The sequence below is a fragment of the Alligator mississippiensis genome, chromosome 2 (genome assembly GCF_030867095.1).
Source record: "Alligator mississippiensis isolate rAllMis1 chromosome 2, rAllMis1, whole genome shotgun sequence".
Taxonomy (NCBI): domain Eukaryota; kingdom Metazoa; phylum Chordata; order Crocodylia; family Alligatoridae; genus Alligator; species Alligator mississippiensis.
Genome location: NC_081825.1, coordinates 185,450,464 through 185,478,172, shown reverse-complemented (window position 1 = coordinate 185,478,172; position 27,709 = coordinate 185,450,464). Strand labels below are relative to the sequence as shown.

Here is a 27,709-nt window from a genome sequence, read left to right as displayed (position 1 = left end):
TCTAAGATCCCTGGGGATTTTAATTGATGCCTGTGGCATATGGAAGCACTATGCAGAGGCTGGCCCTCAAAAAAGGTTGAAAGGACAGACTGCAATTGTTCAGAAGTTACATTTCTTAGAGGGTTTACCATGCAGCCTTATGTCCCCAACATGACCTGCAAATGACAAGTCTATATCACTTACTATAGCCATTACAGCTTTGTACTCAGAATCAAGCTCATCTTTTCTCAAGCAAGTAAGGCTAATTTAGTGTGATGAAATTAAAAAGTAAAATAAAATAAAAACAGAGCTGTAGCCTACATGAAAGTAGGCTCTCCAAGCCCATGTGATTTTGGTCAAAAAGACTGCTCACCTCTGGAAATATATATAGAGGAGAGAGAAAACATTCAGATTGCAGATGTCTAAAAACAATTTAGACTGCAGGCTGCTCTGGGGCAAAGTTTCAGATCTACAACCTACCCTACCAAAAAAAGCTAGTCTGCCTCCCAGCTACTCAACTGTCACAACCCAAAAGTGTGATTTTGTTTTTGTGTGCGCTTTGGCACCATTGAATTATTTTCCCGCCGTTTTGAAGCTTTCTTTGCAGGGTGCATTTCTTCTTTGCAGCACAGAAATGCACAGTGCAAAGAGTTCCCACCATCTGTATTAAAATTTGAGCCCCATTATTGGCTTGTGTTAAAATATTCCCATGTGGCGGCTAGCGATTGGCTTGCTAGCCGTATAAGAGGCTTGAGTGGTTTCCGCCCAAGTTGGAGAACCCCCGACAAGGGAGGACTCCACGAACATCAGGAGGAGGAGACTTCACGTCTTGTGAAGATCTCTAAGCGCTGCAGAGCCTATTGGACCCAGCGTGTTTCAAGAAGGCAACAGGGGTCTGATCAGCCTCTAGCCTCTCCCCATCACCGAACGCAATCCTCGACGTATCCCTCTTCCCCGCGCGCAAAAAAGGATCCACGGAGCCTCGACAACTCCGTGTGAGTGAGTCCGAGTCCTCGGACTGGGGATTTAAGCAGAGCTTTGCCTGGGAAACTGTCCAGCCTACACCGCGACCATCTACGGTGCAAGTAAACAATCTTGAACCAACCATTACGTGTCCGTGCCTAATTCTAGCATGTCGCCTGCTTTCTCCGACCCAGTGTGCCCGGGCTGCTGGCCACAGCCCGCAGCGCGAAAAAGGGCCCGGATGGCTCCCGGCCCGCACAAACTCCAGCTCAATGCCTCCCGTTTCAGGAAGGAATGACAGTCAGCTGAGTAAAACAGCCATCTGTTAAAAGTTGCTGCCTGACAGCAAAGTGGTTTGTTCTTGTTGTTTTTTGTTTTTTTTTTTTTAAATAATTTAACAGTGGAAGATCGACTGATACATGTCAGATTTTAGCCCTAGGAGAGGAGTTCCCCCCCCTCCCCCCATAAGCTTCCATTAGCCAAGATGCACTTAAAATAAGAATGCTATAGTACAGAAACCTGATATTCTCAGAGAGAATATCACCTCTGCAGACTACTTTGCTGCTTTGAAAACAAACAAAACACACACAAACAAAAAAACAAAGATAGGCAGTCCCCTCATTTTACCTATCAGTCTAGGATTTACCCCTCAGTCCAGGCTGATAAGCTGCTGCCATTTTTTTAAGTGAATGTTGAATGAGGTACTGAAGTCAGAATAAAAGGTTCAAGTACAGGTTATGCCTCCAGAAAGGAACAGAAATGAAAAGACATTTGGACTCTGCTTAGATCTCAGGTGTTCATAACCATTCAATTCTTAGAGCTGAAGACAAACCGATGATGGTTACCCTGTACAGACCAGAAGACAGGTTTCCACATCCTGAAGTGTTTAAGTCTCCAAACACCTCTTTTACAGATGGCATTGTTCCACTAGCATTTAAAAAGCTGAACCCCTCCAGGCCTAGCCTCAGAGGTACAGATTTATCAGCTTCTCCCAATGCTTTTATAAAAGGACAGTTCTATTCTATAAAATTTTCCTTTTTCTACTATCAGATTACTGAACAGTATCAACACATGTAAAGCAATTACACAAGATTCCCAGTAACTTTGCAGCAGACAATATGAAGTTCCCTTCCCCCCCCCCACCTCTTAAAGTTTGTATTATTGCTTAATAATGTTTTGACACATGTAGGTCCTCAAAAAAAACACTGGTATTCTATTTCTGAGGCACCTTAAAGTTCATATTTACTGATTCTTAAAGACTTTGGGAATGGATACTGTACAAGCTGATCAGATCAGTCTACCCCTTCAAAACAGAAGACTTTCATCTCCTACACTTGATTACTTAAAGGAACCTTAACACAGTCTTCAATGAACTAGGTTGTCAATGTTAAGTGTTGTCAGAGGCATAAGGTACTCTGATAAACAAGAGAAGCATTAAATAAGAGTGCAAACCACAGCCTGTGCTGATAAGCATTACCTAACACGGGGTTCCTTTCTTTAGTCCCTAGGCTTTGAAGATAATGGAGTACACTGTACACGTGGTACATTGATCTTCCAAGCACTGGATGTCAGAGCGAACAGAACTGAAGAGGTCAGCAGCCTACAGCTTGAAGAGACATTTAAATACGGCCTATGGGTGGGGAGGGGGGACAGAAGTGGGAGGGTATTCTGTGGTGTTTCAGTGGCAGGGGGCTTTGCCCATGCACTGCAAGGGAAGCAGCAGCAGTGGCACTGCAAGGGGTAGCAGTACCAGGGCCATGGGTCCAGGGGCAGTTGCATAAGCTGTACTGGAAGCAACTGAAGCTCAGAACTAAGCGCTGCTAAAAGTGGTCCCTTGCTGCAAAATGTTGCCAACTCCTTATAGAGCATTAATATTCTTGCCTAGATTTTCATTTTCTAGATCCTTTCTGACATTTGATAGCTGGCTAGAGATTACCTGTGACATTGGACAAGCTATTATTCAGTCATACAAAAGGTGTCCTAAAAGGAAACAGGTTTGTACCTAGGCTTCCCTAGCAAGGTCTGCCACTTTTACTTCCAAAAAGTGGACGACAGGTTGGCACAAAATACTACCTGATTGCTAGTTGTTAGGGAATTTAGGAATGCTGCAGAGCTAGATTCAGTTCACTGCTCCATCTCTAGACCATGAAACTTGGCCAAATAGCAAGGAATTTACATCAACTCCCCTACCTTACAGGACTACCTGTTGTAGGGCTCAATATCAGTATGTCAGCACACCCCTATTTGGGGTTGAAGTTTGTGGTCTTCAGCCATAGGGAGCTATCTTTGGGACCTGCAGAGAAACTCTGTCGTGTGTGGCCTAGTTAAATTCAGTATGGATGGGGAAATGTCTGTGGTCACCCAAAAGGAAAGGAAGAAAAGGAAAAAAACAAAACAAACCACCACCCTTCCTTGCAAAGCACTTACTCATGACATTTACATCATTTTTCCTCTTAAGGTTAAAGGCTACAAATACTCCTACATAGTACTAGATTCAACGATATTTTCAGATGGATATCTATAGTATTAGATTAATCACTATTGTGAAGGCTAAACATTGACAAAGTCCATGGTTGACACAAGTCTGTACCCTTCAGCTGGGGCGCTGTTCAACCACAAGGAAGCCCATTGCAAACTGACACTGGGGACATGGAAGCCATGAATTGAGACCTTCATGTCCTATGTGTTTACTCCACCTCAGGAAAGTCAATTATGGTTTTCTGGTAAAGTCTGAAGAGTACTACTAAGAGACAAACAGAAACAAGCGTGTGCATGTGGTGGCAGGGTGGAAAGAGGGAAATGGGACTTACTGTACAACTGAATACTTCAGGCTCCCTCTCAAGGTCTTGCCACTGGCTCTTACTACCAATACGACACAAAGGCTTTGGTACTTATATTGTACAAGTAATGGATCAAGCCTCACCTATACTTGACATTATCATGCTCTTCTGGGAGCAGACAGCTCTCACAACTTATCGGAAAAACATAAAAGCCTAGAGTGAAATGAGATTTAAAATTCATTTGTAGAAGCTTATTCCATGTTTTGAAAAAGTGTCTCTCTACAATAATTCAGTAGCACCTTCCACTTAGGAGAAAGGCTGTCCATCAGAAGAGTGAAAAGCACAAGAGTGACATCACTTCCTACCCAGGAATCCCCCAAACCTCCCAATCAATTTAATCCACAGGTACAAGATACACCATAAAGTCCAGTGAAGAACATTATCACGATCACTTTTTTTATTTTTATATATAAAAGTGTTCAAGCATTTTATAAAAGAACGCAGATCTGTAATTAATTCCTTCCTTTACATAATCCTGACCCAAGGAGTTTTTTGGATTAATTTTAGATTTATGAAAAATGCTGGTGCTTTTAGCTCTGAAAACTAGCAAGAAAGCAAGGTATTTTCCTCTGAAGACATTAAGATAGTGTTCATTACACAAAGTAGGAGAGAAGCACATGGAATATAATCTCTTCTCCAAAAATCTCATTGAAAGGCGTCAAGCACATCTCCTATGAATTTCAGATTCCACTAACAAAAAGAGGCCCAGACTAAGTTACGTGCTTTAATCCTTCGCTTACTCAAATGGATCCACAGAATCTGCAGGACACTGCATTTTAGAGCCACATCACTGATGGTGTTCACCTGCAGCTGTTAAAGAGAAAAAAAAAAAATCCTACACTTCAGGCTGAACCATGTACTGACAGCTGTATATGGAGAAATTCTACATAGCTACTCTGGACAAGCTATGCACAACCACTATAGCAAACTTGAGTTCCTACTTAAAAAAAAAAAAAAAAAAAAAAAAAAAAAAAAAAAAATCAGGAAAATCATCATGTCTTTTACCTTATGATCAAAAGAGAAGCTAATAACTCAGCTAAAATGGGAAGCTGTCTGCCATATCTTGCCAATTAAGCTCTCTCAGCTTTTCTAGAATTCTCCTTGAAAATCCTCACGGCTGTAAATCTCAGTAACTAAAGTACTATATACTATTACAGCATGTTTACCCATCTCACAGAATATAAGCCTAGATCTACAGCAACTCCTCCTCTCCAGTTTTTCAGCTATAAACACACCACGATTGAGCTCATTATTCAAGTGGATTCTTTTGTAAAGAGGTAGCCATATACACAATCAGAATGTAAGATTTTTGTAGTCCAAGGACTTTTATCTGCTTTTATCCTTTTTCAGGTAACTTCTAACAGCCTATGATCTAAAGTCCTGTTTGCTCTGCTCTATCCCTGTATTTAAGTCTGCATCCAGGTCTTACAGATATCATGTGCAGTAGGTAGGGCATTAGGAAAGTGTGCCCTCCTAAAGTACAACAAGACATTGCACTTCAAGTAATATTGGTTTGGGGTTTGTTTTTTTAAATGATAAAAAAAAAAAAAGCCTTTAAAATTTATACCTCTAAGTTTAGTTCACTTCACTGGCTCAGATCCGATTTATCCCAGTGGGCCTTTTTTTTTTTTTTTTTTTAAATGAAAAAAAATGACTTTCAACCTTGCCAGCTTCAAGTCAGGCTAACATCCATGTTGACAGCTCAGGGAAAGTGGATATGGTTAAGTTCGAAGGAGATAGAGCTTACAGTTACAGAGCTAAGCAAGTTTTACAAGCATCAACAGGAGACAGCAATCTGTCATTCATTACCAGAAAGACTCTACTCTTCTTCCCTACTTTGAGGCTGCAGTACACTAACAGTTAATCATGTATTGTAACACAGCTGGTTTCGATAGGTGCCTGTACACATCATAGGGTTTAATCCTCATTAAATTAAATAGGTTTATAACATTTAAAAATGTGTCTATTTTGGAGCATCACATTAGTGTTTGCACATAGTAGGTTTTCAAACTAAATTAAGCCCAGTCCCTAGCCAGCTCTGCAGGAGAACGGGATGGTCCTGCCCTGCCCCAGAGCCCCACACCCCTTGCCCTGCCATGCAGCTGTGGGAGCAGGGAGCCAAACACATGGCACTCGAAAAAAGAAGCAGCAGCAATTCAAAGGGATGAACTACAAAAAAGTCACCACACCACCTGGTGAACAAAGAGGCTCATTACATGTCTGAGTGCCTTTGTGTTTGCATGCAACAAATCAATGGATGTGACACTAATTCCCAGCATGCCAAACTACATTTGAGTTTTAGTTTAATGTGCCAGAAAGACTGTTAAAGTGTCCAGAAATCCCACTCATACAAAACAGTCACGCTGTTGCAGCACGAGGGGGCAAAAAAACATGGCGTGCACAAATGCCCAGCTAGACTAGGACCAAATGTTGCATTTGTCCTCAACAGAAAAAACCCCTGACTGGCATGTATGCACATCACCCTTCCAACCAGGGTTTAATGGGTGGCTGAATTCAGTGCTGCTTTTCTGTCACTAATGCAATGGTGAAATCCCAACTGCTCAGACGTAACTGGGAACATCCCAGGACAAATTGTTGGCATTTATCCCATGAACCTTTAGGAAAAATAAATAAATAAATAAATAAATAAAATTGGTCCTGGGACAATGTACATCTGAACAACTGTACTTTGTCCTGCAATAAAATGGTTTTTCCCCAGAGGGAAAAAAATTAACATTTGCCAGTTGCCCCTGATAACTAGTGAAGTTGTACCTGACTTCCTCACCGTTATATGGAGATCATAGTACAGTTTTAGTTACTTCCCTTAGGAAAACTAAGGCAAGTTTGTTTTTATTGCTTGGATTTTACCTTTGGAAAAAAAGCACATCTCAGAAGGTACTTCCCTACTCATTTCTTTTGAATTTCCATTGCATGCAAGATAAATGCCTGCATTGCACAAAAGAGCCGGGGGGGGGGGGGGGGGGGGGGGGGGAAGGAGGAGATGAAAAAGGAAAAAAAAAAACCAAAAAACAACTTACATACAAATGAGGAAGTTCAAAACACTAATTACTATAAACATCAGTTAGTTTGTTTAGGAGGCCAACCAGTTCTGCATGCAGAATTAATTTTCAAGCTTCAGCTGCACAGCCCTCAAACATGGGGGTTTTTTGGAATAGCGTTTAAAATCTCCAATTAAAGTTTGGTTTTAAAATAAACATTTCACAGGACTCCCTTTTTTCTAATACGAGATTTTTTTTTAAAAGCGTTTTCCCTGGGCAAAGGAAAGTGTGGCAACTGAATCCATTAGGCTTGAACAATCCAGCAGCTTTTCAGAAACCAATGACATGCATGCAAACACACTTCAGAGCCAATGTTAAGAATAAGACAAGGTAACACTTCAGGTTTTTATTTAAATAATAGTCACTTGTTCCATTTAGAACCAGGACCCCATGAAGGGGAAGACATTGTTAGAGTAACAGCTTTGCCAGAAAGATTGTACCGAACAACCTTCACCCTGTTATACATCTAGTCATGAACAGCCAGCCTCACAACATTTTTTTTATTTATTTATTTTTTTACTCAAACAACACAGCTACCATTAGAAACCCCCCCAAAATACAAGGCACCATGTTTATACTACAAAAAATTGAGATGCAGAACAGTTACTTCCAGGACTCCCACTGACAGTTAAATATCATCTGCTACTTAAAACCCAAGACAAGCTGCCTTATATTGAACACAATATTACAAGTCCTGTTAAAGAGATATGGTACACTCAGTTTAAAGGCATTACACTGAGTTTGCTGCTTGAAACTGCTAAGTTACTTAGATAACCCAAAAAAGGATATCCTCTACAGAAATATGCTGCTAGTTTAGTGGTTATATGCAGCCAAATATCAATCCAAGATTTAAGATTAATTACCTGATAGATGATCGAGCAACTGCAATCCATGATGACAAGAGAGAGCCTGGCATTCAAGTTACAGTAGATAACAATGCAAGATAAATGATCATAATCTAGAAGAGCAGTTCACAGCCAGGATGCTGCAAGCTGGGTGCTACTGGGGCCAGGTTAAAATGCCTCACACACCTCCTGAGAAGCAGATGCAGCTGGAGCCCATGCTTTTCTGCAGCCCTTCCTAGTCCAATCCTACAAGCTCCATCTGGGAACAGGCATACCAGGCAAGTGGGACTGTCCCATATCCCTCTTTCCAGGAGCACAAGGGGTCAGACTGGGAAGGGCTCTGGCAGGAATAAAGCATTGGCTTGCAGGCATTTGCAGTGTCTGGCGGAAAGAGCTAAGTGCGGGGATGCCCAGGGTAGTAAAACGACCCTCATTTCCCCGTCTTCCCCCTCCCTCCCTTCTGCCACCCCCAGCCAATTTCAGGGGCACAGGGCAGAACTCATTAGTTATACCTCTGCTCCTTCATGCTTTCAGTTAAATCAGAAAAGCCCAATACAAGCAGGAATATGCAACACTGCACTCATTGAGAACCACTGGAGGCAAGCAGAGACAGTATAACAGTGGCTCTCAGGCAGGGATGCCAAGTCAAGGCACCCCTCTACAGCTTCTATAACTAAAAAGGGTGAAAACCACCGATTTAAAAATGGCCACAGAGAAAATAATTAAGCCCAGAGTCGATTTCAAGGTGGAGTTTTGATATTGGCAAACACACTTACCTTTAAATTTTGACCGAATGTTTGCCAGTTCTTTGTTTATTCTCTTTATCTCTGCTTCTTTGCTTTTGCCTGAAAAAGAGCAGAAACACTGCATCAAGGCCTGGCATTTCAAACAGCTCCCTAATTTATTCCATCACATTCCCCTGCTCCCTATCCCCCACCAATCATCCACCTAAAGTGTACAAGCAGCAGGTGTTTCCACATAAGTCACAAAACAAAAGCAAATGTCACGTTATATAAAAGTGTGAAAATTTTATACAGGAATTGCATTATCCTTAAAGAACCTATGCTGAAATGGTTCCAAGGGCACTTATCACAAACTTATTTCAAATTCTCCAGACATGTGGAAGCTCACTCTTCCATTTGTTTCAGTTTTGATTTATATTCCTTAGAACATATCCGTTTCTCCATTTTTTGTCAAATGGAAAGTGAACATTGGGTCCTCGACAGAACATACAAAACTAGGCTGCAAGTTAAAACAGAAATCCTCCTTGACCAACTGCAACTTGCAGCAGGAATGGGTCAGAGTATTTAGGCAGGTAAGGTTCTTTGAGTGGATGTGATATCTTTTATTAGACCAACTGAGTAGTTGAAAAAGAGTGCCTAGAAGTTGGCTAAGAACCAGTCACCCTTCTTCAGGCACAGGGAACCTCTGCTGGTTTGAGACTCCAAGGAATGAGAGAAGCTAGAAGTGTGGAGTCTCAGACCAGCAGAGGTTCCCTGTGCCTAAAGAAGGGTGACTGCACCCAAAAGCTGGCTAAAAAAAAAAAAAACCAACTTTGTTTCAACTACTCTGGTGGTCTAATAAAAGATATCACATCCACTCAAAGAACCTTGCCTGCCTATGTCCTTAGACCAACACGGCTACAACCAAAAACTCAGAGAACGTAGGCATTTTAACAGATTAAAAACCTAAAAACAGAGTCACCAACATAGGGCTGTGGCTTTTCTTTTTAGTTTTTCCATTTAGTCAGACTGGTATTACCCTCAAAAGGTCCTTGAGGAATTCAGTTATGCCATTGCAGAAGACCTCCTACCATTAAGTCCTTAATACACACATAGCTTTCAAATTGATTATCTGTTAGTGGATGGGGAATATTAGAGCTATTGCACTCAAAGGCTGCTAAGGTAAGGCTAAGTGGTATGAAATTTTTAATCAGAGGACTTGCTTAAAAAGGACATCTTTGTTTCTTTACAGTCTAGTAAGAGAAACTTGTGACCTGTTCCAAGCATAATAACCAGGAAAACTGAGCAGAAAGATTCTGTATATCAACCTAACAAATGAAGAACAAGGCTGTAGCATAGCTCAAAAAAGGACAGGTCACAAGCCAACAGAACATTTGCATGCAAGAGTATAAAATACTGCTGTAGAAGGATTAAGTTCACACCATATTAATAGGAAACTGCCTTACCAGTACAATTTGTACTTCACAGCATTTGTTTTCCAAGAATAGGCATACAAAAATTTTCTGCTTAACAGGGAAGGGAAGAAAACCACCCACAGTTATTCATAAAGACTGGTTGTATTTTGCCACTAAAATGATGTAACTTTTTCCTAGCTACACAAAACTATTCAAGCTTCATAAACATGCAATACACAAATCGGTATTATACCAATTGTTGACCTTGTTACCCTGCTGGAAAGTTAGCTGCCGCTTCATTTTTAGGTAGAAGCAGTGAAGGCTGGTTTCCCTTACCTCTATTTGGAACAGTAAGGCTACAAGAGACCTCAGGTCATTTAGTCCAACAACGGCTCAAAGCAGGATCATCCATGACTACACTATCCCAGTAAAGCATTTGTCCAAACTGCTTTTGGAGGCATTGAAGGATGAAGACACTGCAACCTTTGTGGGTAGTCTGTTCCAAGGCTTCACCACCCTCAAATCAGGAAGTCTTGTTACCCAAACTAAGAATTTTCCTTGCTGCAATGTAAGACCAAAACTCCTTGTCCTCTCCCCTGCAGCAACACAGACTAGTCCAGGTGTCAGCAACATTTTTGACCAGTGCCAAACACCAACAACCCCAACTTGTAAGCTGTTGGCACATCAGGGGCAGATGGCAAGGGACCCAATCTCTGGTTGTAGCAGCACAGCCCTGGCCCCCTAACCGAGGTGCAGGAGCAAAGCCAGATGCCTTTGCATGCCATGCTCTGGCACGTGCCAGGGGTTGCCTACCCCTGAACTAGTCCATCACCATCTTTATAGCCACCTGTGACAGACTAGAGTTTTATTATAATATTTCTGTTTTAAAATCTGTTCATAGATTGATTTGTGTTGTATTCATTTTTCATACCTCAATTTGACCAGTTTGTGCAGGGGGAATGAAGGGTTAGAGTCTCTACTAAGTCTCAGAGCAGCCCTAGTGCGGGAGGAGACCATGTGGACCTCCAGCATGGGACATTTTAAAGGCTCTGTTAATGCAACAACAAGGTGGGGGATAGGACGGTAGTTTGGGGCTTGTGAACTTTCAAGAGCTAACTTGGGGGAGATCTGGACTAAGGACTGGACTGGGGACAGAGGGGCTGCTTAACCCTCTGGAGGGGGCAGAGAACAGTAGACTGGGCGTTTTTTGCTCCAATAAGCACCTTTATTAATGAGAAGCTGTTTGTCTGCTTGGAACTTTTGATATGGAAAAGCATATTCCAGAGATGACTCCAGGAAGGAAGCTCCTAGGAGGCAAGGCCACAAAGCTAGAGGGTTGGGAGCCAAATGGCCAGGGTCTCAGGAGCTGGAAGGACTCGGGACTCTCCCCCTACTCTGGAATCAAAACCTAGGCTGGCTTCAGGGGGCACTCAGAGACCAAACAAGACTGGAGAGGTCCCAAGCAAGCACCCATTGGGGGAGGGGAAGAAGGTATCTGTAACACCACCCTTCCAGTATTTGGAGATTTCATCAAAAATTCTATCCCCACCCCAGTCTTCTCTTCCAAACTAAATAACTCTAGTTCTTCCAGTCTGTCCTGAGAAGCCATGTTTCTCACACCTCTAAAATCAATTTATTTGCTCTCTGCTGGACTTTCTGATCTGCCCACATCTTTCTTGACGAGACCCCAAAACTGGACACTATTCCAGGTGAGGCCTCACTAGTACTGAATAAAGCAAGATAAAATTACTTCCCTTAATCTGCAAGTGATCCTCCTATTAGTACAGCCTAGTACCATATCGGCCTTTCACAAGGTAAGTACAACCTTCTGATGAAACGCACCTATCAATGGCTCAATGCCTCCCACCCCAAAACCAACCACCATTTAAAGCAATCATGGTACTGTATGAACAGGATGTACAGTAAACCAATTCCCAAATTCAGTGATCCACGTGAGTCTAGCAGCCTGCAACAGGAAGAGAGGCAGAGAGCAGTAACAAAACAACATTATTTGCCTGAAAACTCAAGGAAGGAGCCTTCAACAAGAACTGACTGGGTAGATCAAAGCAAAAGGCTGGAAAACACTTAAATAATATCACCATTACTTTTAAGTTGGGGGGGACAGGTAGCTTTAAAAAACAAACAAACAAAAAAATTAAAAAGAAGAACTGAAGCTGTGCACTTTACTTAGCTTAAGCAGATACCTCTGCCAGAATGATTAAAAGGAATAAGTGGGTATCAATACACAGCTCTGCTTCAACAATACACACATTGCTGCCTTGGCACTCTGGCTCTTTACCACCTATTGTTGTAAATAGGTATTTGTTTTGACTCGTCCCACAATTGAGTCTATTACCCTATCTGCACATCAATAGCCGTCCCCATTATTGCATATTTAAGTGAGGCTTTCTATTCTGTAATTTCCCCCCAGAGCTTTACAAAGAGCATTACTTAAGCAGACAAGTCTTGGCAGAGAATGCATGAAACATCATAGCTACAAACATTTTAGACTAACACTGCCACCACACAGCCAAGGAAACATCTTGAACATACTGAACTGCCACTGTCTTTAAGATACCCTTGAACTTAACCAAAAATCGAAACACGCTGGAAAAAAGTTGTTAAGATTTAAAATAACCCAGTCCAAAGAGCGTATTTATCAAGTTTATTTTGCAATAGTTTTCACCCAGAAATGTGTTTCTTTCCAAGGTGAAATTCAAGTTGTCAAAGTACACAAACTGGCATCTTAGCAGTAGTGAGAATGCCTCAGTTACTCCTAGAACTGGGACAGCAGTGAGTAAATTCAGTTACTTCTGCCATTTCTCTGCCACTTTTCTATGACCCTCCATAGCATATCAGAGTTAGATTCACCATCTTGAGACTTCAATACCATTGCTTTGATATTAGTCCCTTTTGGGAAGATCTTTTAAATCCTTAGCTAGCATCAGAAGGCTAGTTTATATTAGTCTTTTCATGTCCATTTGATTTGAATGTCCACTACCTATACTTTTTATTTGTGCATACATTAAAATCCAACTAAAAACTATTTAAGTTACACCACTCAGCATTCCTCAAAACTCTGTAGTCACCACTAAGGTGACCATGAGTTTGAGAACAAGAGGGGTAAATTAGGAACATTATGAATGTCAATAAAATATAAGAAATTAAAATGCAGTTCCCATTAAATTGCAATATTTTTTCTCTTGCTCATAGAAGTTTAGTATTTCTCAGCAGCATTTCAATGTCTGGGCTCTAACACCATGCTAGTGGAGCACTATTAGTTCTGCCTTCAGGTTGAGAAGAGACGAAGAGCTTTGCAGAAGTGTGGGGTGGGAAGAAAATAGGGTGGGGGAGAACAACCAACCCCCACACACTTGAGTTTTCCTTTAGTGTTAACAATAAGACTGAGCAACACCTTTGACAACCTTACAAGATCTGTGTACAGGCAATACACAGCATGCTAGCTATAAAAAAAAAAAAAAGTCATCAGCACCTATTCTTATAAGACTGTATTATAACAATACATGTTACAACCTCCTGTAATGCAAGCCTGACTTTGGACTAAATTTCAGCATGAGTTCAATTCAAGATCAGAACAGGGATGAATTAAGAGCAAGGTGTTCTCTGAATATGGGGTTACAATTATGGCTAATTATTATAAATAACACTGTTTGTCTGTTTCTGCACTGAAGTTTCCCTAGCAATAAACCCCTTAAAAAAACAAAACAAAAACACACACACACACACACACACACACACACACACACACACACACACACACACACACACCCCTATTTGTAGGTCAGTCCTATTTTCAGGTATAGGGCTCACTTTCATGTTTTTCTACTTTTTTTTTTTGTGACCAGAAGTGTCAGTAGTTAGTAACAGAAGGTAGAAGACAGTAGATTTACACCATATAAAAACTGAATCAGGGATGCATAAGCTTTTCATAAGGAGCATCTTACTTCATCAGATAGAATTTGATGGAATAAGCCACTACTTACAAAAGCTTATAGATTAAAATCTCATGCACAGCATAAAGGTGGACAACCACCAGGCCTTCTGCCCGATTTCAGACTAACACAGCTAACTACCTCTCAAAAAACAAACAAAGCAACCCTCCCCACCCACACACACACACACACACCTTATACCATTTTATTAGAACACTGACCTTTAAAATGTGAGTCACTGAATGAAGACATTTTACTTCCTTTGAAAAGTTCATTTAGATAGCTAGGCACCACAGAACACTGAACTGTGTGCAAGATCACTATTCTGTTCCATATTTTATCTGGCAGTAACTTTAAAATGTTACTATGAGAAGCAACAGGTAAAGCACCCGTTAGAGACAAACCTTGTTTTATAAGTGTAAAATTTAGACCAAAAAATTCAAGATGCAAAAAGTGCTTGGGTCCATCAATAAAGTTAGGACTGTTGTGAATACAGCTTCCATAGCTTTCAAATTAAGAATTTTGCCACACTTCAGCTAGTTGCTTTTTAAACCAACATTGCAAGATAGAACTTTTAACCAGATAGAAGAAACGGATGATTAGTTACTTGGTCTCCGTCTCAGTCAGACCTTAAGTTCTGTGCTTTAACCATAAAATTATTCTCCGTCCTTAAAGAACGTTTCAAGAAGAAATTTCTGTCCTTTAGATTCATGTTTAGAAACTGGGTTCTTTGTTTCCCTAGTAAATCAACTGCTACAAGTATTTTAATACAACCACCCTTCCACTTAGGAATGTGTGATGTCAGCACCTTTCGGGGAGGGCAGATTACAGTCTCAAATGAGAAATTATTTCTTTTAGCTTAAGCTTTTTAAACCGTTTAATGCAATTGCTCCAAATCCTTGAAGCTTTACAAATGTATAGCAAGAGCCAGAAGAAGCAAGTGTGGTCCCTCTTACAAAAACCTAAAAAGTGTGTCTTCATACAAGTCCATGGCCATACACCAGTGGGGCTCAGCCTTTTGGCCCCCTGTGCCTGCACCACCCCCACATGCTGGGACTGGACCCCTCTATCCCTGTGCATCCAACCTAACATAGGGCCATAGCCCATGGGACCCTACCACAAATCTTCCAGCTGGATGACAAAGCACCAGAGCTTAAGGATTGAGCACCAATGTCATATACCTGTATAAAACTTATATGAAAAATGTTGGTCTCAGCCACAGATTATCCATATTGTTAATGAGCTGCTGCACTATTTTCTCTATCCCACGAGAGTCAGACTCATGACTTCTCCAAATGACTTATCATGACTTATCTGCTTGCTCAATACACTGATTATTCCAGTTAAAATTAGTATTTTTTTTAATAGAGGCATTCCTTTAATGTCTTACTGGTTTTGTACAAGTTTATTGAAGACTAGTGTATAGCAAGTTCATTTATTTGTTAGAGATAAAAAGAACAGGAAACTCTTTTGCAATTCTACCAGCTATTTAGTAACTGCCCAGAAAGTCATCTTCAGCTGAGAGAACTCTGCCAGCATTAGTATGAAGATGGGTTTTGCCATCTAAAACTTCTTTGCATGTTGGAAGCGCACAGATTAAAAAGTCTCCTCAAGCAAAACAGGAAAAAGTTCTTTGAATGGATGAATGAGATTCCTGGTATACATCTGATTGTTCTTAATATGCAGTTTTCAGGCTACTAGTTCAGTACAGAGTACAAATCAAAAGGAAAAAAGTAGTAGTTTCCCCTACAATAGAGAGCAGGGGTGGGCAACATACAGCACAGAGGCCAAATCCAGCCCACCAAGGGGTTCTGCCCAGCCTGTGGTGGGTCCCTCAATCCCACCCAGCCCAGTCACAGAGGCAGTCTGGGCCATGGTATGTGCAGCCAGTCCTGCCACCACTAGATCCAACCCTGCTAACTGAGCAGCCTGGACTGTCTGCTCCACATCCACCACCAGCAGTGGGACCTATAAAGGCAAGGCACATGGCCAGGCAGATGGGATGGGGCAGTGGGCAGACAGGGAGCTGTGCTCAGGAGCAAGACAGGCAGTTGAACCTGGGTTCACAAGGTAATGGCATAGAGCCAATGCCCAGGCCAGAGCTGCAATCCACTTCCTATACAGCCCTGTGACAGGTGCCAGTTCTGCAGGCAGGGGAATGCAGGGAAGAGACTGCAGTTCTGCCCCAGGCCCTGGCCCCACCATCACTGCCCCGAGTTTCCAGAGCTGGACCCAGATACAGCTCTGCCTGCCTACAGCCCTATCCCATACACCCAGCCACACTCCCTGTCTGCATAGTTCCCAGATAATTGCCCACCCCTGCTGTAGAGACTATTTTGGGCAGAGGGCTGCTAACTGAGTTTTGGCAAACCATCAAGGGCCACATGACAGGCAGCCCAAGGCAGATAAAATATTAAATTTTCTAAATTTTTAGGGGCCCTGCAGGCCAGATAATGGCCTGGCGGGCCACACCCGGCCCCCAGGCCACATTTTGCCCACCCCTGCTCCACAGAGGCCCCAGGATCCTTGGGCAGCAGGGCAGAGTTGTGGTCCACTCCCCACACACCTCTGTCTGCAGAACCAGTCCCTGTCACAGCAACATACAGGCAGCAGATCACAGTTCTGCCCTGGCCCTGCACCTCACCACCCCATGATCCCAACCAAGCAGGAAGCAGAGCCACTTTAGGAGTTTTGGTGAGAAGCTGTGGAGAGGGTGGGAATGCCGATCCAGTCTGCAACAGCTCACCAGAACTCAACCATGTGGCCCTCAGTCCCAAGTAAATGCCCACCCCTGCTACAGAGTATGCCAAATCTGCCCAACACTGAAGTAGTAGTACAAATATAAGGAAAAAAAAAAAAAAAAAAAAAAAAAAAGTGTCAACTCCTGCTAAGAACAGTCACAGGACCAAATACATTCTGCTGTAGTTTGGCACACTCAAGGGAGAACATTTTAATAACTTTTAGGAGGTTAAAACACCCAACATTTGAATTACATCAGCTAAATTCAGAAAAATTAAAAGAGAGAAGGCAGAATCTCTTAACTCACCCAGACCAGGCATTTACACCTTCTTAGCCTTCTGATTGCTCATGTCCCAGGCAGAAGTTAAGAGTACAACGCAACATACCCTTTCAGTTTTGTGCCCTTCAATTCTTAGTGAGCAGGTCTTATGCCCCACTGAGGTTAGACAGACTAGGAGTAGAGCCCATGTTTATGATAACAGACCTAGCCACCACACATCTACCGCTAATACACTTAGCCTCAAAAAAATTCTGTTAGATCTAAAAATTATGCTACCATAACGTGTATTTAAATCCCGTGTTTTAGCATATACACATCCACTTATGGCCGTTCCGGAGTTGGAGGTAGCGTGCTCTGCGTGTCATTTAATTTTGCTCTTGAGTTCCAGTAGAACAAATTGTGCTGCAGTGCTGAAGGGCAAAGGTTCACTTCCCACCAATAAAAAGTGAGTGTTTGATCATATTATATAAAGCGATCACTTGCAAGAACTGTATGAGAAGTTATAATACTAAAGGCATTCAAGTTAAAATTGCTGAATGAAGGCTGCAGTGGCTTCGCAGATACTAAAACGTGTAGGAAAATGAAGTTTGCTCAAAAGCAAACCAGATCATAGAAAGGTCAGTGCGCGTGTCAATGAAAACATCCTACCGCTACTTGAACCATTTCACTCCTACACACAAGACTGAGGGGAGGGAGGTAATTAGTCATGTTATTCTGAAGTCAGGTAGAGTGTATGTCTGTCTTAGATATAAGACAGACATACTCCATAGGCTGGGCAAAGTACAAGCATACCATGGTCCAATTCACTGTCACATTTAAACAAAAACAAAAAACAAAAGAAATGGTGGAGGTAGAGCAGGTGCCCTAACTAAAGAGGTTAAGGAACCACTGACCTAAAGGAAAAAAAAAAGTTATAATTCAGCCACATACCACCACCACAAAAATGTAAAATTTAAGTCTTTGTGGACCAGTTGTTTTAAGAGTGCAGTTGCACAGTGAAAAGGCACCTAGATGTCGCAAGCGTGTTAAAAACAATACATCTTAACAACATCCAAGAGAATTAGCACTATTTGACCATATACCAACGAACCTGTCAAAGAACATTTAGTTCCTTTAAACTATCAAAATCAGTTGTTTGCAAGGAGAACGCTTAAACTAGAATCCTTGTCAGGTGCCAAATACAGACTCAGTGCAGAGATGGGTGGCATGCTGTATTATTAGATTTGATTACAACCTAAACTGAACTATAGACCAACTAAAAAGCTCTAGACGCTGAAGGTCAAGAACTGTGCTTTGGGGAATCCAAGAATTAACATCAATACTTTATTTTCAAGTAATTAAAAGCCCACTTGCCTAATACTAAGCTGAGCTTGTATGAATCATAATCTCTTCTACATGTACTGTACTACGAACCAGCAAGAGAGGACCACTGAGCAAGACAGGAGGCAAGAGTTGCAGGAAAGATTTTAAAGCTCCATTTTGGATGCTCAGTATAACTGAACAAATTGGACATAAGCCTGGCAGAAAGTAGGCTGCCAAAAATCAAAGCGACTGTTTCCCCATGTTGGAATTAGTTAGCTTGTCACCTTCCAGTGATCAGTTCCATTAACCACTTTGTATAGCTATAAGCGGCCACATGCATTTCATTTGCCTTTGCTAAACTTTAAGTTAAAATGTGATGCACATGCAGATCTTTCCAGTGGCTGTGAGATCTTGAATAGTTGACTCAGACTGACCCTGAAATTGCACAGTCACCCTTAGAATGAAGAAAGCTGAAGGACAGCTATCCTCCTTTAAATGCTGCTTTCTTTAATGTCACCTCCAGGGAGGTACAATAGTAATGACACCAGCTACTTAATCTAATGAGTTATGAAACTGCAGAGTTAAGCTATAAATTCAAATCTCAATGTTTTACCTTTGCTAAGATAGCATGTTTCCATTTGTACACAATAGATACACTGTAGAAAGAGAACTCTGTGGACCACAACTGATCACAAAAGGAAGATATGGGAAGTGTAGGCCAGTAGTTCTCACCCGAGGCATGCGGGCCTCAACTGTGGCTACCACAGATAGATGAAGCTGCCCCAAGTGCTTTGTGCAGAGCCAAAAACCAGGAAGTGGCTGCAGCAAAAGCAGGTTCCTAACAAGTTTCAACCCCTTCCCTTTTCATAAACATTTCGGGCTGAAAGGGACCCCAAAGGATCATTGAGTCCAGCCCCCTCCCTGCCCCAGGGGCAGGAAGTCAGCATTTTTTCTTCTTTTCTGTGTATCCAGTTGTTCTCTTCAGAAGCAGTGTACCCCTAGGAAAGAGTTTTCCTTATAGATAAGTTACCTCAGGTGCCTGTACACAAGTGTATAGAGCCTGGAAAACAAGCAGGAAGAACTGGAAGTCCTCACACGTCACGGAGCTATGATTTGATTGGAGTAACAAACTCAGAAGCTCACATGACTAGACCATGACAGTGCTCCAAACTGTTCAGGAAGGACAGGCATGAGAGAGGAGGAGGAGGAGCTGCACCTTAGGTAAAAGAGCCATACGTTTGGCTCAGTGCTCTGGTATGAAACTGGAGACGGGCCTGTTGAAAGTTTCTGACCTTCCTTAAAGATAAACATCAGTTGAGCTACCCAAAATATATGTTGGGAGTTTCAAGGCGCTTAGACCTGGAAGATACAAGGACTGGCTGCTAACCACCTCCAATGACATTACATCCTCAACCAAGTGACTGCCCACTCTCAAAGCAAAGATGACAGAATAGAGGAAGGAAAAGGAAAGAAATCCCAGCCTTTGACCTACTTCCTCCTACAGAAAGGCCTGCAACTTATGCAGACAGACCTATGGTTCAAGGATTGGACTTAAGTCACCTCAAGGGACCTAGGACTCTTCAGCCTGAAAAAGAGAAGGCTGAGAGGGGACTTGATAATGGCTTACCGCTACATCAGGGGCATACATCAAGGGCTCAGTGAACAACTGTTGACCAGGGCGCCCTTGGGGATAACCAGGAGTAATGGCCATAAACTCCTGGAAGACTAGTTTCAGGCTTAACATTAGGAAAAACTTCTTCACAGCCAGGGTGACCAGAGCATGGAATAGGCTCCCTCCAGAGATGATGCAGCTGCACCAGTCATCTTTCCTGCCTGATGCAGGGGGGCTGGACCCAATAATCTTCTGAGGTCCCTTCCAATTAAGAACCAAGACCCAACAAGCCATCCTTGAATTAAGCGACTGACAACAGAAGGTAAGTCAAATGACATCTGGTTCCAGGGTGGATACGTTTAAAGGGAGGTTTAACAATGAGGGGCAACTATATTAGTACAAAGTAGTGAAATAGAGTACACCTTTCAGGGGTGTGTGGCAACTGATGATTGATTCTTATGGAAACTGCAGCGATTCAATGTGTAGCAAAAGTTATAAAACTATCCAACTGCTATGACACAGTTAAAGTTATTTGGATATGTACAGTACTTTTCTGCCAGCCAGGTGATAGTGATTAAAGGCTCTCTAGTTACCGCTATTGTGTTGCTTCTTTATGCTTAATAGTAGTGTGCAAAGCAAGCCAGGACACCATGCTGGGGTAAAGGCACAGCCAACTCAGCTGGTTGCAACACAAGTTCAAGATCAGGTGGGATAATAGTATGGCATTATCCCAGCTCCACATTCAAGTTTTTCCAATAGGCTTTGTTTTCAAAGATTCATTTTCCTGTGCCAGCCAACTGTTCTGCTGTGCTAAGCAGTAGTTATTAAACTTGAACATGCTTTTGGCTTTTAATGCCAAACCATGTCTATTCTTCTAGAAAGCAATGCTACAGCTGATCTCTAGACTGCTTGCCTACTTCCAAGGCAACACGAAAGAAAACACCAAACCAAACAGCAGAAAATAAAGACTAACAGCAGGATTTCAAATATTTACAGAACTACATAATGTTAAAATGGCAAAAGTGTTACATAGCAGGACAACTTGAGGTGGCAAAGTGCTACTCAGCTGTATTCAACTCTGTTCTTCACGTAAGAAGTAGGGCAGCAGACTTCAGCCATGCTACAGAGAATAACCATTTTCCATGGGGCTATAGATACACCATCTGCTCCAATTGGGATACCAACTCCCACACAGCAATTTTAGCTCCAATTTGAAAGAAGCCTAACCTTATTCTTGAGTATCCATTCTGCTTATAAGGACACCAGTAGGGAGGATTGGAAACAAGCCACTGTTTACTTACTGCTCATCATGCTAGCTAGTCCTTTTTACACCACAGCTGTCAAAGCAAGCACAAGCTGTAACCACGTAGGGACAAGTGATCAAGTCCTAGGCATACCAGTATCACAGGCTGGAGGCACAGGGGTTTCTCAGTTGGATACACAAAGGCCATTTTGGACCACGTGAAAAGCAGTTCAAAGTATGGGGCTAAAGAGACTAATGGACCTAGTTAGTAGTGTTTGCTTATAAAGGTCCTAAAAGCCAAGTTCAAGCTCTGACAGTCTACAGTCAGAGGTAGAGATGCCAGCATGGTTAGAATAAGACCCAATAAGCATTGCACTCCTGTTTAGAGTACTACATTAAAATAAACCACTTTATACTTTGATAAACTATAGATTTAAAAAGGTAGAAGTACCCACTGCAGAACTTGTTTAACTGTTCCTCTGAAGGGCTGTTCTTGCACCCTTGGCACCAACACCACTGTTGAATGAAAGGAAGTCTTCATAGTGCATAAAGCTACAGATAGAAATAGGGATGTATTTGGTAGCTACAGTTAGAATTAGGCATTGCTTACCAAGAAAGTCATTAGCTTGAGAAAAAGTGATGTCAATTCCACACTTCACTTTTCCCTACTCTGTTTCCTTTCAAACTCCCTCCCTGCTGTGCTAGATAACGGCTGTTTGCCAGACTGCACAGCCCTACAGCAGTTGCCTGCAAAGTGCTCATCTTTGTAAAAAAGCCCTAAAAGGTGTAGATGGCACATCCTACCAAGTATCTGCAACTATTAGTATCGGTAGCTATCTCAAAACACTCTCCCTTCTCATAAGTTCAAGTATGTCAAGGTGAAATTACAGGCAGCAAGTCATCCTGGATGTTCAAAGCAGAATTAAACAAAGTAAGCTTTGGAACCCAAGCCCCGGGGAAGGGAAACAGTATTATACTTAAGTGCACCACATCTCTACTAGAAGTGGAGTGTTGTGACTTTGATCAGACTACATCCTTTCAGGGGATAAAAACCATGATCAAAATGTCTTCCTAGGGAAGCAATTCTGCACCTTCAACCTTAAAAGAAAAGAAAATCCAGCTTCAAAAATTTACAGAAGGGGTAGTAACCACTTACACCTAAAAAAAGGTGTCAGTATTTCCAACTTGCACCTGCATAACCAAATTAAAATTCTTGTCCAAGAAAGGGGAATTTTTGCCACCAAGCATACTGCCAAATGCCTTTCACTACTTAGGAAATACATTACTGAGGAAAATTGGTTGTTGCATGCCAAATACTCAATAGAAAGTTTTAGTTTTTACACGTATGCATGGTTTCCAGTAGCACATGTACACTACTCCAAAAGACTTTAGTACAACCAATGAAACGAGGGGAAGAGAGGGCTGTCATGCAGGATTATCCAATTAAATTAAAGAAAAAACCCTCTACTTAAGTTCACATGCTGGTTTTGTTTGTTTTTTAAAAATACAGCAATAGTGCACTATGATCTACCTCCTACATGCCAAAGAATTTTGTTTCACTGAAAACAATGTTCTCGTACCCAATGTTAGTGTATGTACAACTTCTGAGAAGGAAGAGAAACCATGATAAATTTTAGAGCTTTTCCCACCCCACCCCCATCAAAGACAGCTTCATGAAGTACCCCATGGAACCACAAGGTGTACAAACTTTTGTACTTATGCAGTATCAATTAAGTTCCCACCACACTAGATAAGTCACTTGAAAATGTGTGAACACATTCAATTAAGAAATATTGTGAAGGAGCATGGAAGTATTTCTTCAATTGCCTCTATTTCTTTTGTATTACTATAGTACCAAGACTGCTCTTCCTAGGCTTAGCTGGACTTACCCACACAGGCTTCTACCTGCAGCCACTAAGACGCCTCATATCAAAGAGGCTTCCTAAGAACTAAAAGCAAGTTCAGGTGTCATTAAAATGAACAGCCAACCTTGTGACTATCATGACCCAAAGGTCTGATTTTTTGTGCGCGCTTCGGCACTAGAATTATCCCCGTGGGTTTACAGCTTCATTGCACGGTGGAGTTCTGCTGCACAGAGAACCCGCGTGCAAAGGAGAGAGTTCCCGCCACTTTGCAGCTGTCTTTGCAGGGTGCATTTTCTTTGCAACACAGAAATGCACGGTGCAAAGGAGTTCCCGCTCTTCATATGCAAATTCGTGTCCCGCTATTGGCTAGTGCTAAATTATTCCCATGTGGCAGCTAGCGATTGGCCTGCTAGCCGTATAAGAGGCTTGAGCAGTTCCGCCCAAGCCGAAGAGGACTCCACATCCATCTCGTGGGGACTCTGGGTGCATGGCAGGGTCATAGAAGCCCTGTGTGTTATTCAGAGGAGTTTGGCGGCCTGATCCACCACCCACCTCTTCCCGTCTTCGAGCGGTAACTTTCTATAAGACGTATCGACGAGTTTTCTATTTTGAGGCGCGCTTGTCCTAGACATCTGGAGTTCTGTCTGCGTGGAGCCTAGCAAACTCCATGTGATTGTTCGTGTTCTGTCTGCGTGGAGCCTTGCAACCTCCACGCGACTGTTCGTGTTTTCTGTTTGTAACCACAACTCAAGCAAGTTTTCAGCCTGCACCACGACCATCTTGGTGTAAGTAAACAATCTTAAAATCAACCGTTAAGTGTCTGTGCCTAATTCTAGCTCGGTGCCCGCCCTCTCCGACCCGGCGTGCCCGGGCTGCCGGCCACAGCCCGCGTGCAGCGCAACAAAGGGCCCGGGTTCGCGCCCGGCCCACACAGTGACAACCTAGACATCAGATACCAGGGCCCAGGTTTTAACCCACCAGACCTGGCATTTTCAAGCCAGTAGATGAAAGCAGTAAAGTTTATTCCTTCAGAACTGCTTTCTTAGTGTGCCTTGGGCTAGTGATCCTTAGGGTCAGAATTAATAGAGGTTGTGCGCTTTCCCCTAATCCCATCTACTCCTTTTCTAGCCACTCCTCAGACTGCACCTCTGCCCCTCCCAGTATCTTTACTCCACTTATAACCTTGTTTTTTCTTATTTTTTGTGCTAACCATTTCATGCCACACACAAATAGTAAGTGGCAGCAGTGGGTATCCCTTATCTCATTCCTGTATGGATTTTAAAAGCCCTGCTTAGATGCCCATTATTTTGAACTTGAATTTCTGCTTCTCTATACAATAGTTTTATCCAACATAAATTTCTGGGAACCCCATTTTTGGGACCCCCACTTTGAATATGTAATCACAATCTATTCTGTCACACGTATTTTCTAAATTTAGGTTTGCTATAACTGTGGCTTGTTTTACCCTCTCGGATGTGGGACAGGGTCTCTGATCACTGATTGCTTTGAATATCCTTTTACCCAGTACTGCACATGCTTGGTCTACATGCATTATCTTCTGAAGGTTTTTCCTCATCCTCCAAGTCAGCACCTTGGCCATTTACTTAAAATCCACATTAAGTAATAATGTGTAATTGGTCTCCAGTTTTTCAAGAGTTTCTTCTCCCTTTTCTTGAAGAGGGAGAACACAACACCTCTTGTAAAGTCTTTCCCTGCCTCTACTGTTTCCACTATTTCCTCAAAAACATGCTCTATATCCCTCCCCTACCTATGCCCAAAACTTCTTGTAAAATTCTATATGCAGTCTGTCTGCTCCTGGCGATCTCTCTTTTAAAAGGCACTGCACTTACTTTAAGCTTCTCTCTCTCCCCCCCCCCCCATCTTCTTTGCTTCTTCCTCCTCTACTTCCTCTTCAATCTCTTCCAGCAAAGCCTTCATTTTCTTTTTGACCGTTTCCTTCTTCTGATATAGCCCTTCATAAAAATCTTCTCATTGCCTCTAACAACTCCTGCTTTTCCACTTGGGTACCACCTTCTTCACACTGCTTTTAGCTCTCTTTACACCATTTTCACTCTAGCCAAAAAGTACCAGGACCACTTATTTTCTCCCACTGAGGGTGCTTGTGCTAAGAACACTCTCTCTCTCTCTCTCATCTTCCTTTTAAGCCAGATTTGTACTTCTTGCCGTGTTTCTTCTAGCTCTTTGTGTACGGTCTTCCTTTAGCAGCTCCCGCATCATTCTTTGCAGTAACCTTAGCTCTTTCGTTATTTTCCCTGTGCATCTTTGGCCGTCCTTCCTGAAGAACCGTCTGTCCTGCCCTCTTCTTCCCCATCAGCCACCATTCTCTAGTACTCTTAAAATATTTTTTCAGTGCTCTCCGCTCCTCATTGTCTTGTGTACACTTGACAAATTTGCAACTTCTACAAGATAAGAAGATCAATTTCCACACTCTACTTCCTCTTATGGGGCTCTTAACAACAATTAATTCTGCCTTCAGCAGCAGGTGATCTCTAAATGCCACAATCATGGTTTCTTTCTTCCTAATATCTTTTTCTTTCGATACAAAACGCAGAATTAATTCTTGAACATTTCTTTCCACTGGGGTCAGTTCTAGTGAAAACTTTTCCCACTCTATCATGCACTTCTGTTATGCAATTGAAGTTCCCTGCTATTATCCAGTCTCCCTCCAACCACATGAACTGCTAGCTTTCCAAGCAGAGCCTTTCCCCCTACCACTCTGGTGGACCATATTCATTGAAAACATCCAATTCTGCTCCCCCAACTGATGGTATTATTCGTTGCAGTCTGCCACTGATGAGGTCTTCTACCTGCTTTGCTTTCAATTCTGGATTTTTGAATAGCATTGCCACTCTAGCTGATTTGTCTTCATTTGTTCCCAACTGCCAGGATGGTTCCCATCTCCACCTTTTCTCAAAACACTTATCTCTTTCCCCTGGTATTCCACATTCTTGTAGGCAGATTATATCTGCCCTTAGTTGTTTTAACACTGGTTTGATCTTTTCCTTGTTAGTATGTCCCCAATATTAATAGATCCTGTGAGTGTTATTGTGCTTAAAAAAAAAAAGTTTGCACATCCCTTTAAGGTTTGCCAGCCTGTTGCTTGCCATAGTTGACTCCTCCCTCTCTCATGCCTGTCACTTTTGCAACCTACCAGACCACATTTGCATTCAGGAAGGCTTCCATTTTCCAGCCTCTCCACTGCTTCCCACCTCTAGCTTGCCACTCCAGGCTGGAGCTCAGGAGAGTTATGACAGGAAGCTGCTCTCTGGCTCCGCCAACTCATTCCCCTTGTTTTCAGGTTGCTTTTCCCCCAAAATTTTTCATTTTTTTCTTTTTCCCCTCCCTCACTCCAATCTCCATTTCTTCTGCTTGTTTGGTTTCTTCTTTCCCTGCCACCTCTACCTCCATACCCAGGCTCTCAACTGCTCCTCCCTCTCCTTCTCCCGTCTCTTCTTGAGCTGTCTCAATTACAAGTAATATACGCCACTCTTTCTCCTTTCCTCCCTCCTGTGGGGTCTTGTCCACCAGTTCTACTCCACATTTACCCTCTTCTCCCCCACTGTGCCTTTGTTTCATGTCATTCCTCTGGGGATCTGACCTTGCTTGTCTAGGCTTGGGACACTTGCCCTTTCTCTACCAGTTAGTGCATGCTAGGGACTTCTGGCATTCTGCAGCTATATGCCCCTTCCCTTCACACCCGTAACAAGCCATGAAGGGACAATGTAGGGACAGGTGCCTCTTTGCCACATGTGTTGTGCTGCTTTGGCTGCCTATAGGATATTATAAAAACCCAGTGGGGTCCCAGCTGGGAGGTGCTGCAGCCCACCTGGCCTCCACTTGTTTGCTCTCAACAACTCGTGTCCTCCATGACCCCATCCAAATACCATTTGTCCCAGAGGTGTACTTTGTGTTGATCTGAATTCTACCTGATGTACACACCAAAGAGGTACTCAGCACAGCTCAAAAAGACTCTCACAGACCCAGAGGGACAGCTTTCCATCTTCAGCTCCCTCTCTGCAAAAATGAAGTTTATTTCCTACCTATGGGGATTTTTTTTTACCATCTACACTTTTCCCAGAGCTTGACAAAGGGACTTTGAGCCTGAAAGCTTGCAGAAGAGGACAATTTTCCTGCAATGTCCCAGCTGGTCTAATAACCAGGTATCATTTTGGAAACAAGAGTTCTAGTTTTTTTTGTATATTTGTCCCACACCTTCTCTACATGCATTCCTCTTTGCATATGCAACTCCATCCACCTTTTCGTCTTCTGCCTCCAATAAATCCATATACATTCTTACTATAATCACTCATTCCTTTGACTTCCCCTGCTATAAACTTCATCCTACTCAATTCCTTCCTCCCACATTCCTGTGCATGTTTCTTCCAAAAATATTCATGCCTTTCACTGTTCCAGTAAAGTAAGCTCCCCAACTCTTTCCGTTTTGGAAAGCAGTCAGGCTAGCAAGATATTCTACCTGCACCTCCAGCATCCCAAACAGGACCTTTGCTATGAGCTCATATTAGTCAATCCTGTCTGCATCCCATCAACAGTTAAAATTGCTTTTATCTACATTCCCTTATCCTCCCCGGCATCTCTTGGTGCATCTTTCATGTCTTGCTAGCCTGCCAGGAGTGGCACAGCAGGATTCCATCATGCTCCTGCCACTTTGCCTCTAGTCTGACATACCCTCTCCTGCTGTTTCTGCTCTCTCCCCCATTTTCCTATACTCGCATCTTTCCTTTGGCCTTGTTCTCCCCGTCACATTTTCTGCCGCTGCTTCTGTTGCTACTTCTACTGTTGTTCCCATCTTTGTCATCTTTCTTCTCCACTTGTGTGTCTAGACTTTCTTTTTTGCTCTTCATTTCACTTTC

The 27,709-nt window shown here is 42.5% G+C and overlaps 1 protein-coding gene across 11 annotated transcripts in view; it reads right to left on the bottom strand.

Moving 5' to 3' along the window:
- The window catches only part of AP2A2 (adaptor related protein complex 2 subunit alpha 2), a 90,446-nt gene that overhangs the window by 50,545 nt on the left and 12,192 nt on the right, over positions 1–27,709 (bottom strand). For all 11 annotated transcript variants that reach the window (XM_019494133.2, XM_014604205.3, XM_019494134.2 and 8 more), the window contains exon 2: positions 8,463–8,531. In XM_019494133.2, coding sequence (XP_019349678.1) covers positions 8,463–8,531 — 69 coding nt within the window. The remainder of the gene's footprint in view (positions 1–8,462; positions 8,532–27,709) is intronic.